This window comes from Anoplolepis gracilipes, chromosome 7 (assembly GCF_047496725.1).
Source record: "Anoplolepis gracilipes chromosome 7, ASM4749672v1, whole genome shotgun sequence".
NCBI lineage: Eukaryota > Metazoa > Arthropoda > Insecta > Hymenoptera > Formicidae > Anoplolepis > Anoplolepis gracilipes.
Window position 1 is genome coordinate 5,020,649 of NC_132976.1, and position 12,936 is coordinate 5,033,584.

At 34.3% G+C, this 12,936-nt stretch overlaps 1 protein-coding gene across 8 annotated transcripts in view; it reads right to left on the reverse strand.

The window, feature by feature from the left end:
- The window catches only part of LOC140667432 (kin of IRRE-like protein 3), a 160,277-nt gene that overhangs the window by 40,084 nt on the left and 107,257 nt on the right, over positions 1-12,936 (reverse strand). For all 8 annotated transcript variants that reach the window (XM_072895372.1, XM_072895370.1, XM_072895369.1 and 5 more), the window contains one exon: positions 2,541-2,668. In XM_072895372.1, the coding sequence (XP_072751473.1) occupies positions 2,541-2,668 (128 nt within the window). The remainder of the gene's footprint in view (positions 1-2,540; positions 2,669-12,936) is intronic.

Consider the following 12,936-nt stretch of genomic DNA (forward strand, 5'->3'; position numbering starts at 1 on the left):
CTATTAAACTACTAAACTATGAAAAATGCATCTCGCGAAATGCTTAAAATCGCCAAAGAGATTGCGTTCGATTAAGCCCGGAGATATCGCGCGGAAGAGCGTGTCATTTCAAGGGGCGACTTTGCATAAAACGCCTCGAGCATGCCAATCAAGCAAGTCTGCTTTCCTCGCTTTTTTCTCGTCGCCTGGCTTTCGAGAATGCTGCGCATCATTCCATGTTTTCGCGCTTTCCGGCCCGTCTCATCTCCAATCAAGCGCCAGACATACAGATATATATCCGAGATCTCAGGTCGAGGTACGTGGCGCGAATCGGAAACATTCATCCGTACATGTTCGTATACGATATCAATAGAAAGAGAGAAAGAGAGAAAGAGAGAGAGAGAGAGAGAAAGAGAGGGAGAAAAGCTAAGGCTTTTTATATCGATACCAGTCGGCCGTCTTTTGAAGATGTATCGCGGATTTACCGCGCGCGATCGCTAATGTGGATAAATCGCGGCTCGTAAAACCGTATTATTCTCTATTATACGTGCGAAACCGTACGTATATACAATGTGTGTATGTGGTGCACCTGTTCGTGTACAAATCGCCACTGTAATAATTCAGAGAGGCAGGATGCGGAAAACGACTCGATGCGAACACGGAAAGCCGGTTTTCGAAATCGCGACGATTCGAAACGACGGAAGCGCTGCGTTTTGATGCCGTCGTGTCGATTTAATTGAAAATTTTAACTTTTGCCCGCCGCCCTGACCGGCGATCGCGATCCACATCGTTTCGTATATTTGCGTTCTCGTTCAAGTGAAATATCGAGTCCGTTATCGCGCGCACTCAAATTTATCATGCTAGGAAACGCGTTACCGCCAGATTCCGGCTGATCAAGCAAACCAAGGACCGCGCGTAAATCATCCTTTTGTGACTTTATGATTGTGACGTCTCGCAGTGAACTATGTATTCCTATAAATCGTAATAGCGAAAGCTACGTATTAGCGGTATACCGAGTTTTATAGTTTGATGGAAACACTTTTACACGGTATATGGTGGATGTGGTAAATTTAAATCTATATTACATCCGTAGGGTATATGTATAGGGTATATATATTTATAGGGTATATAGGGGATATAGATTCAAGTTGCACAAATAAATCTTACAATAGAAAGTAAAATAAAAATTTAAAACACCCCAACTGAAATAAACAACTTGCATTAATTCACGTATTATAATGTACGTTCTTTATATTATTTGGAGCCTTAGATATTAAAAATAAATCTAGCAAACACTCTTAAATAATATTGTGTGGATTATTATATTCATTTAGTTTTGTGCTAAATCCAAAACTTGCCGAAATTGAGAATACTCTATGAATAATGTAGTATACTGTATAATTTTTTCAAATTAAATTAATAGTTAATAAAACACCACAAAAAAATCTTTCTTCCCTTTTTTCAACTAAAAGATTAAGTGTAAAATTATTAAATCTATAATTTTAAGTATCAAGTATTTTCTGAATGTGTGTGTTTTTCAATTTTGTATTTAAAGTCAAACATAAAAAAATTGCGAACTTGTCTTATTCTTGCATTTAAATCCTTCAATATTATTTGCAAAAAGCATTTCTTTTAATATTTTTCTGCCCAACTAAAATTAATTAATTATGACAATATCGTGAAATAAGAATAAACGACGATAACGATAGACAATATGATTCACTAGAAGTATCTACACTGAAACTAGTTGGAGAACTTAGTTGACGAACACACTATCATGGAGTTCCGCGAAAGTTTGAAGCGGCCAGGTTTCCTTTCCTCTTTAGATTCCACGGACAAACGAACGAATCGTCGCGCATCCTGTAGCGTCCACTTCCGGCCAGGACAAACTTATCTGGAAGTTTACGTGCTCGTACGCGGTGAACGAGGAAAAGTCGATTGCCACGGACTTAGAAAAGCGGAACGGAACCAATGAAATGCTCTGATGCTACGGTACGGTACACACAAGTTGCATCTTCTCCGAGGTCCGGATGTTGTGTTTTTCAATTTTCGCAATCGCATCTAGCGAACGTTACCGTTGTCGTGCTTGTACCCTAAACTTCCGATCGTTCCGAGAGAACAATTCCGTTTTGCACTTACGACAAATATACGTCGCTTTCGATCAGATTCAAGAACTTGTTTCTTATTTTTCTATAATTCGCTTATGTGTGTAATATGAAAAAAAAAAAACCCAAAAAGTAAAACTTATAACGGAGAGAAAAAACATCTTTATTTTGCGTGTAAAAAAAAAAAAAAAAAAACGATTCTCTTCAAATTTTTGTCATTATAAATCTTAAATTAACCACTTTAATATATATCTATTTTTATAACTTCGATATAAATAGAATTTTTCGCTGTGATAAAAAATAAATAAACGATTTTTCGCAGCAATTGCATCGATAAGCAATAGTAACTGCTAGAAGAATGAGTGACGAAAAAGCATGATCTTTGTATAACTGTGTTTCTAGCGCTATTCAACTTTAAATATAGCCAACTGTTTTAAATAAGGAATAATTACGTACCTTTTGATCCTTCTGCCAAATGCACTGCCCTCTCTTTCCGAGGACTCGACACACCAGCTTCGCATCTTGACCAGGATTGACCTCGGTGTACTGTGGTGTTTCTTCAAACTGCTGGATCCCATGACAAACTGCAAGCAATAACAACAGGAACAAATAAAATACAATTTCATATGATAATCGTGTGCGCAAATAGTTATTAAAAAATGCATATGGTTATAACGAGGTACTCTTTGTCATTTTCCTCTCGTGGCATTTTTGCTGCTCAAACGTTCATTCCGTATTCTTTACAGACAAAAAGAAAGAGAATGGGAGGAGGAGAAGAGAGAAAAAGAGAAAGGAGAAGTCTGTTTTTTCAGTCAACGCTAAAGTACAGACAGATGGTAAAGGCAGGATATAAGCACGGGGTTTAGAGCTGGGCATTAAGGCAGCCTGCAACCTCGTTAAAGTTGTTATTTAATTCGCAACTTCGCAAACTCATTTAACTCGGTCCGTGCTAAGCTACGATCTTCAGTTTTCACCTTTTAAGTTTGCCGATAAATTGTATTTAGCGCTAATCGAATGACGGCAGACGCGACGGTACTGACTTCGATGCGACGATGCACGTGCAGACTTGTATATACTCGCACAGGCATTAATCGCGTCTCGTTAGCTGACGTTAATTATTTCTTCGCTGCTCCTAGTATTCTCCGGATGAACTAAATTTTAGCGAGTTTAATATCTAAATGCGTTTAAAATGCGCTTTATACGATAAAGCTTAGGAATAATTATAAAATTAATGCAAATAAAATAAAGTTTATCAATTGTCTTAGCAAACAATTTTAATTATTTAGAATAAAAATAAAAATGTTCTAACAATAAATATACAAAATAAAAATTAGTTCCTACATTTAACCTTGAGCATTATATCTAACGTGTACTAATTTATCAATTTTACACAGCAAAATATTTCTAATCTTTGCTTAATAATTATCAATTTTATATAAAATGTTAATCATTTCAAAAGGAAAAATATTTTTGAAAATTCTTTAAAAAATGTTTGTCATAAAGTAGTTTATACGGAATACGAAATATGTACATAATTCCCAATAAAATTATTATGCCGGTGAAAATAGAATCGCTGAAAAGAAAAATAACACAAGCAATTAGTCAGAAATAAACATATCAATTTTACACCAACTGGGTAAAATGTAATACGGATGCAGATGTATTGTCGCTCTGCCAGCAGTATGTGAAAATTTCAGGATCACAACGTACGCTTTTTGTCGGATTGCAGCGTTAAAAATTCAATTTTTCACCTACATAGAGATGATTAATAAAACGCGCTGCCGCGTCGTATGCGGCTCGCGGAAATAACTTTGCAAAATTAACAACGTACGCATGCAGTTCGTGCGATTCGACGAGCACCGCAACAGTATTTACAAATGCGAAAGAAAAACAGCATTTCCTGTTTGATAATGCCATTACATTTTGTGATATTTTCGTCTCTTGCGCAATAAATTCAGTAAAATTTGAAGTACGAAATATGAAACATTGGAATATATATATATATATATATATATATATATATATATATGTGTGTGTGTGTGTGTGCTCTTTTATTCATCAAAAATTAATTTACCACATCGATATCGAATTAAATTTTGGTATCGTAGCTGAATTGCAAATTGTAAAGATGGATCGTTAAAAATGTAAGAATTATTTTCTCTAGTCACGCTACAAAACTGGAAAATGTTAAATCAAAACTAAACTTATAAATGTTACCTCTGGCAATTTTCTACGTGAGATTAATATATAATTTTATCTCAACAAAACACAAGTTTTCAATCGAAGATAGAGTTTGATTGCGAGCATACATCGCGGCGGTGCTATCAGCTGTTATCCACGTAGCGACAAAATTAAAAGCGACGCGACCTCGAGAAAATGCCGGCGAGAATAAGGCAAAACTCAAGGACCCCCCGCAACAGGTTCCGTAAAGTAAATTCGAGGCTTGACACGGGGCACACGCTCCGGCTGTTAATTGTGTTTGTACGTCGAGGCGACGAGCTGTACTTTCACGAGCGCTGTGTAAATATACTTGGACCGAAATTGCAACGCTTTCTATCTGCAATAATAATTACGACTGTAGTCTCGAGTAAAGTCAAATAGATACGAACAAATTACCAGCGGCGTTGGAAAGAGATGAGAAGTGAATTGAAATGGTCGTGAAGATATTCAAGAGATATTATTTTTTTCTTGCTAGCACGAGAGCAGTATTTCAACACGTGCGAATTTTGATCGTGTCGAAAAAGAAACGGAATATTCGACAATTAATGAAAGAGTATTTTAATATTTTATTTTACTTTTGAATATACATAATTTAGTTGATTTAATAAAATAAGAAATTACAAAGAAGCAAAAAAAGAAACGATTATGTAAAAAGGTATTATATAAGGGTGCACTTATTTTTGCAGGTGTAAAAAGAACGATAAAGCCACGCAGAGAAAGATGTATCATAAATTCTTGTAACATGTCAGGTATAATGTACTACAACTCGGAACGCGGGTAACTAACTTTGCTAGCGTTGCAGAATACACCTCATTTTTGCGGAAATGGAGCAAGCCCGCACCCACGTGATCTAATAAATTCATTTTTCAAAAATTAAAGTAGAAACAGAGACGTAAATGTTTAAAAATCATATGATACGATGTTTAAAAATTGTATAGCACAAAATTTGTTTCATATACATGAAAAAAAAATATATACATTTTACTGTTAGCAATATTATTCTATCCCCATATTTCGCTAAAATACTACTTTAATCGTACTTATTACACATTGTAATAATTATTAACCAATTAACCAAATATAATAATTACACAATTAAAATTATATAATTAACAGGAACATATAAATACGTTTTTCATTTTTTCCCAACTTTTCTAAATTGCACAAAACGGTGTTAGCCAATCCGAGGTGAAAAGTAAAAAGGGACCGGGCAAAGCAGTTCTAAAATTGATACGTTGTTCCAAAATACACTTTACTTCTCTTCTCCATCGATTTGACAGAGATTCTCTAATTCGACTGGACTTTCAAAGCGGCTTGGCACGCTCGCAAATCCACGGCGGTTGCCTCTCTCGCGCCTCTCGACCCGTTAATCTCGTTTGCAAGTCCATGCATAGGGCAACGTGAACGTTCGCGCGACCTCGATCGCCGACCCTCAAACGCGCTGTCGAGGGGATGGAAAAAAGTTTCGGTAACGCCACAAATTTGCTTTGCCTGTATTCGACCGATATTCGAGAACGTGAAAATAAGAGAGGAAAAACAGCCCCGTTCCGCTCGCCAGACAGACCGACGCCGAAGAATATAAAAACACGGCTGCTCTCTTTCCTATCCTTTCCTGTGTTTCGCGTGTTATTTACTTCGACACGATCTGTGTTTCGCTATAAATAAACAAGGCTTAATGGATGAATGAGAGAATCTTTGTAAATAACTCTCGCGGATAGATTTTCGTCGGCACACTTAATTAAAATCACGTATTAAATAGATGTACAACTAAATTTAAACCATATTAATTAAGCACCGATCGATTACTCGCATATTTCTAGCGCTATTTTCTTATACAGCACGTTCGATAGAGAAAATTACGATATCAACGCAGACAGTTCGAGTGTGGGAATTCGATATTCTCGTTCTCATTATTATTGGACGTTGGAATTAACAAAAGAAACCGGACATTGTATCAATGAAAGAACGAATTCGTTGGTATTCGATTACGCTTTATCGAAGTTACGCTGACGTGATTAATTAAACGACTTAAATTATATCGCGTGCAGCGCACACGCGTGTATTCGTGTGCATATGTCCAATCATTCTCGATAAAATCAATTATTTATTTTCTTTTTTAATGTAAATTTAACGTGTTGGTTAACCGGTCAATTATACTGCTGTGACACGGAAATTTCGTGAAAAATGGAAACGTGAAAAACGCGAACCGGTCGGCCGTTGTTATTGCCAGTGATCAAAATGTTGATGTAATCAAAAGAAACTTTCAAAAGTGCTTTTGTTGCCGTTCGTATGATATCGACATTCGATCAAGACAAAGTTTATTGCGACATTATACGCCAGATTATCGCATTTAAATGTCAATACGAGAAGGATGAAACGGGCTGTCGGATAATGTTCGCGCACAGACGACATAATACAGGAAATAAAATAGGAAAATTTCGGCAAAATCGTGTTCGCGAAAAGCGATGTCACGCTTCTCGGTAGCGACCCAAAAATATTAAAAATACCTTTTTATCATGACACGATTCTTCCTTGAATAAGTATCGATTTCATCTATTCGTCGAGCGAAGAGACATTGAAAAAATATATTCTTTAAAAATCCTCGATAGGCTGCCGAAATACCCGGAAAATTGGAAACGATATACGTTATAGATAGTACGCAAACATTAACCAATCGTGAGAAATGTTTCGCGACATATAGTTGTACATTTTTCGCGAAATAAAAAAGCACGACCACGAGCGTGACGTTGATGTTGGAAATTTCGAAGGTAAGAAAAGTAGTTTGTAGGGTTACGCGGTAGCGAATATAACGAAACTCTTGGCGTTTCGTGACGTAAAAAAAAAACAAGCAGAACCGCGGGAATGAAAGCGCGAAATATCGGAGACACACTAGTGCACAGGATGAGTCGAGTCACCAATATATAACGCGCTTCTCTGCGATGAAAAACTGTCACAATATATACAACTGCGTGCAATACATATATATGTATCGATTTTTTTCTTCTTTTTTTAATTTCTCACACAACAATTGCATCGTCATATAAAAAGAAGTGTAGCAAAATATTTATCATTCGTAAAATTCAACCATAGCCTTTACAAAAAAAAAGAGGAAGAAAAATATAAAACAAAACATACATTTATATTTCGCGTAGCTTTTCCTAATATAACGTAGATATTGTTTTTTTTAATATTACACGAACGATAGAAGGTAAAAACTTTTGTTATATACATATATATACAAATATACACAGGATACTCGCGGGTTGAATGATCAAACTTGAAACATTTTAGGATCTCAAAACAAAAAAAAAATCCTCTAGTATACTCGCAAACGCTTCGTTTAAAAAATATTAATTTTATAAATTACAGAAGTATAAGAATAAATAATGTCAAAATATCTCTTTTCTTTGTTTTGAATATCAAAGATTATTAATAGACTTGTGTTTGATTACTGTAAAACAATGAAGAGGATAAATCTAGATTATTTTGACGTTCAAAAAATAATATCGAAATGTCCCTTTTTTTAGTTTTGAAGATCAAAGGTCATTGATAGGTGTTTGTTTACTGTAACTGCAAAATAATAAAGAGAATACATCTAGATTATTTTGATATTATTCATTTCTATAGTTCTGTAAGAAGTCATACCTATATATAAAAGCACACAAGTTTCTTAAAAAAATATACGAATTATAATTTTAAAAAATAGTAATATGAGGATATATATAAAACTTGTGATTTGTGAATATTAATACTGCCAATTAAAATCTAACAAAATGAACACTATAGACATGAAAAATATCATGATATATATAGACTTTAATTGTTGTTGGGTGTAAACTGATTTTGTAAAATTCATACCAAATCGTTTGTGAAAGTATATATAAGTCAATTAGCATTTTAGAATGCTCGTATTTATTGAGTCACCATCATCAGTAAGCAATCATCGTCGATTCTAGCAAGCAAAGCATGTATAACTTAACGATATATATATATATATATATAATATACCGTTATATATGTATATAACCGCTCGTCTATTAGCATTGGTACGTTCCGCTGATTGTCGGTGAATAATTAATCGAGCACAGGAACAAAGGCGCCACTCCAGATCTACAGAGAATGTGCCGACATGCAATATTTATAAACATACACACACGACGCAACATGATGTTTTCAGAATTATGCGCGTCGTGTATAATGTAATATAGTGAGGCGACGTAATGTGCGATGTACATAGTCGCAGCTGACAGCATGTGGCTTTAACGACTGCAATAAAATATCTGTAATAAACAACTAAAAATATTAATAAGTATTCTTTTTGTATATGTAACTGTCACAAAAATAATGGAAATTTGAAAATAATAATTAGTGAAAAAAACATCGATTAACAACTTTGATAAAATTTATTTTGTCCGGTGTCTTGATAATAAATAATTATTTTTTTTTATTCATAAATAATAATAATAAATCATTGGGGAAAGATAATGTAAATATATCCCAATAATTAATAATTAAATAAATGAGATATAAACTAAGGATGAATGAAACGTAAGACGTCTGAGAACATGCACGAGCATCTCTTGCATGAGTTGTCTGCGAGTTGTTAGATACTAATTCAGTGATATATTCTGCAGTATTGCAGCGCTCTAGGGTGCTATATGACTGTACCATCTCATAACACTAGCAATGAAATATACAAGGCATTAACTAAAGCTGTTACATCTGTCATAATTACAAATGGGGAAAAACATAAGACAGAGAGAAAGCTGTGAGTGTAATATATTGATCTTAAAATAATTTACATCGGTTTTCACACGAGTATGCTTTTATGGTAATAATTCTTTATTAAACTTTGTCGGGATACGCTATTGAAGATTACATACGAATTACAAAACATAAATTCTCATTAGAGGAAAAAAACATAGTTGCACCTGTAACTATATACATCTGGAATTTAAAAGAGAAATAATGGGACGGATTGACGTATTAAAAAAAAAATAAAAAAAGAAAAAGATTTGTACGTTATACTAAAAAAAAAAAAAAAACCCGTTAAAAGACCTGCGATTTAGATGGTCGATTAGCTCGGCCGTTTGCATACTGGTTGCCATTCAAATGTCCCTCAGAGCGGTCTGCATTCAAATCGCGTTTTTCCTTTCTTGCGAGGCGCCGCGAATCGCATTAAGAGCTCCCTGAGCTGTACAGAGGACGCGTGTAAAATGCATCCACAACAACTCGTTAATCTTTTCGCATCTTTCGTGAACTCCTCTCACCAATGCAACATCCTCTCTCTTCTTTTTTTTGCCGCCGGGCCGCCTATTCTTTTTCTCACGCGAGCAAAGTGGCAAAAAAGGAGAGAGAAAGAGGAGAGAGTCCTTTCAGACTGTAAAGGTCGCATGCGCGACTCCCCCGATGCCGAAGGAATACACATCTCGAGCACTTTGCACGCCGTCAAGACGTTTAACGTACTTACTCGTAAGATCTCTCTTATGCAGCTTTTATCCCGAAAAAGCGCGCGCCGCGAGAGAGAACAAAATCCAAAAAATGTGGAAACGAGATTAAGCTACATCTCTTAGTATCTCTGAAATATCCTGAGATGCGAAAAAGTGAATTTTAACATGAGTTAATTTTTTGAAATAAAAATAATTTTATCGTCCGTTTCCTTTACGTCTGTAAATTTACCTTAGAATTAAAAGTTAAACCAAAGATATAATTGTTTTTTCTTAGTGTTATACATACGATTAAAATAAGAACTTTTAATATAATTAAAAATATTACGAAATTCAAGAGAGATTAAACTCAATTGTAACAGGAGACTTTAATCAAAATTTAATCCACCACAAACAGGAACTTTCTTTTAATAATTTTAATAATTTTATATTATTTCGCAGTAAGTAATTTAAGATTTTATATTATAGATATCGTATTATAAGAATTATTAGAATTGATTCTCTATACAGAATTCGTTATACTTTTCTCTTTCTATAAATATTGATCCTCTAAGTATGCTTTCAAGAATTCTTCGGCCGATTAAATAATTTCATCCACCGCTATGTAATTAATCGTCGCGGTTCTCGACTCCTTTTTCTGCGTAAAACGAGAAAGTTGAGAATTCTTAGGCAATTCCTAAGAGGATAATCCGCAGTAGATCTTAGGAAATATTCAACAGCGGGTATAACGAACTGTAGTAGAAACTGCGGTATAGTTGGGACGCTATTGTGGAATAACATTAATTAGTGATACTGAGTGCGGCATTCTCGTATTTTAAAAAAAGCTGCATTGTACAATATAGTATGTTCTTTAAAATTTTATCGTTACGATGTTCACCTATTTTTTTTTTTTTTTTTTTTTTTTTTTTACTATATTGAAATCTGTTTCGTATTGTATATTAATAACACAGAATTGCGTGTTACATACACAACTTTCATAATTTGTACAACGTTATTTGAATATCTATATTGTAAAATGAGTACATAACGATCCAGAAATCTCAATAAATGAAATAGTTGCAAATATTACGGACGAAATATATTACAGTATCTGCATAACTGTGATTTATATAAATCTTTTGTATTTCCGCTCACTTTTGCCTCCGCGATTCGATCAAAAAAACGTACTCACCGTTTGACATTTTAATAAGAACGGTCATTGGCCCGTAATTTTTGCTTGCTCACCAATCGGAAACAAATTGCGTATCGTCAGCGTTGTCGGGGAAAAGTTCGCCTCTTTATTCGTCGAACGCACGAGGGCCAGCCGTAATTGCTTTGTAATCCGTGAGCACACAATCGAAACCGAATCGAGTCGAGGGCTGTTTGGCGTGAAATTGCTCGTATTGGTAGCATTAGATGGTCCACTCATGGTCGAACTTATTTCTACTGCTGGCTGTTATGTGAACGCAAAGGCAAGAAACGAATATTGGATGTGTTTGTACGTTGCTGAGAGAAATTAAATGAATCTTCGTTAATTTTCAGAATTTTTCCTCGCATAATCGAACTACTAATTGCTATGTTCCAATAACTATACGCAAATTTTCTGATTATTTCATTTTTTTCTTTTATATCAACGCTTTTCATATACAGTTGTACATCTCAATGAATTCATGTAAAATATTACGACACATCCAATGAATATTTTTCTATCTCCCATAATTAATGTGATCAATGCATATTATTCAATTTTCAATAATTAATTTTACTCCTCATACAAAATTCTGCCTTATTAGCGCCTCGCTGTCCACGCTGTTCTGTATTTTTAGATTTGACTAGCTTTCTGCGCAAATTTATTCCGTAACAACACGAGTAAATGGAACGCGTGTAATAACAGACGCCGTCAGTATTCGCGAGCTTTAATTAATACCCGCTGTCATACGAAATTTAACACGAATTAGTTTCCCTCATGATACGGTACATTGATTATTCGACATATTGACACAATCATGTTTATTTGCAAAAGTAGCTCGTTTTTATGATTAAATTAACGTCCATCTCATTTACATTTACGTAAAGTATATTGAACTTTTTTGTTCTTTTGTGTTGTCTTTTATATTTGCAGACGTTTCGTGGAAAAATAAATTATTACATTGTGTGAATAATATAAAAACGCTTTTTACATCTTTATTACAACATCTAATTTATATAAAATTTTTTTATAATACGACTTTATAAATGTCGAACGCAATGTTACGATGTTTTTAATAATATCTACAAATCTTTCATTTTACAGGTAAAATAATAAAAAATGTATTCATCAAATAAAATGTTCATTCAATTAAACTGCATTTTTCTGTCATCAGTTTCAGAACCTGAATATGTACGATCGTTAAGTGCGAAGAATTTATTTGTTTGGAACAAGAATTTACGTCGTGGTTCTGTTGGCACGAGTGAACGTCGCGGATTTGAATGACAATAATAAATCTGTCAGAGAAAGCATTTTCCCATTCCGACCATAATCAATGGAAGAGAAAAACAATCGAACAAGATAAACGTGTGTAGTAAAAAACAACACTTACTTGAATCTCAACGGAAAAAAAGAAAATATTCAAATAGGTTTGTTAATTGTGATGGATTAAATATTATGTAAAGACAATGTTCTATATCAATAAACTTTAAAATAAAAATTCAATTTTGAAGATCAGAATTTATCTTCGTGAGTATAATAAAGTACATGTGAAACAAAACTGACAAAAGACAATTTCTTTCAAAGAAGGCAACTCATGGAAACTCATTATGTAAATTGGTTGAACGAAAAAAGAACCGAACGAAAAATAACTTCTTTTAATCAACAATGTTCATTTGTAAACTTAAAGCTAAACAATAACAGTTTTTGTCAATACACGATTCTTTTTTAATCATTTCATTGTTTTTTACCATAATCGTTATTTCATGGCTCACAGAAATGCTACGTGCAAGTACACAGACTAATTAATTGGAAAAAGTAACGCGTCCCAGAAATTTAAATTGAATATTGAAGGAAAGAATGCACTCTCCATCTCCCATGGGCTGTTTCGATATTTTCAGTATTACATGCGCGAATCTCTGCGCTTCTTGCAGGCGCTGCAGAATTGGAAGGCTTGCGCGGGCGATGTGGAACTGCAGCGTCATTCTTTTTCGTGTCTCTCCCGAGAAATTCCATTTTA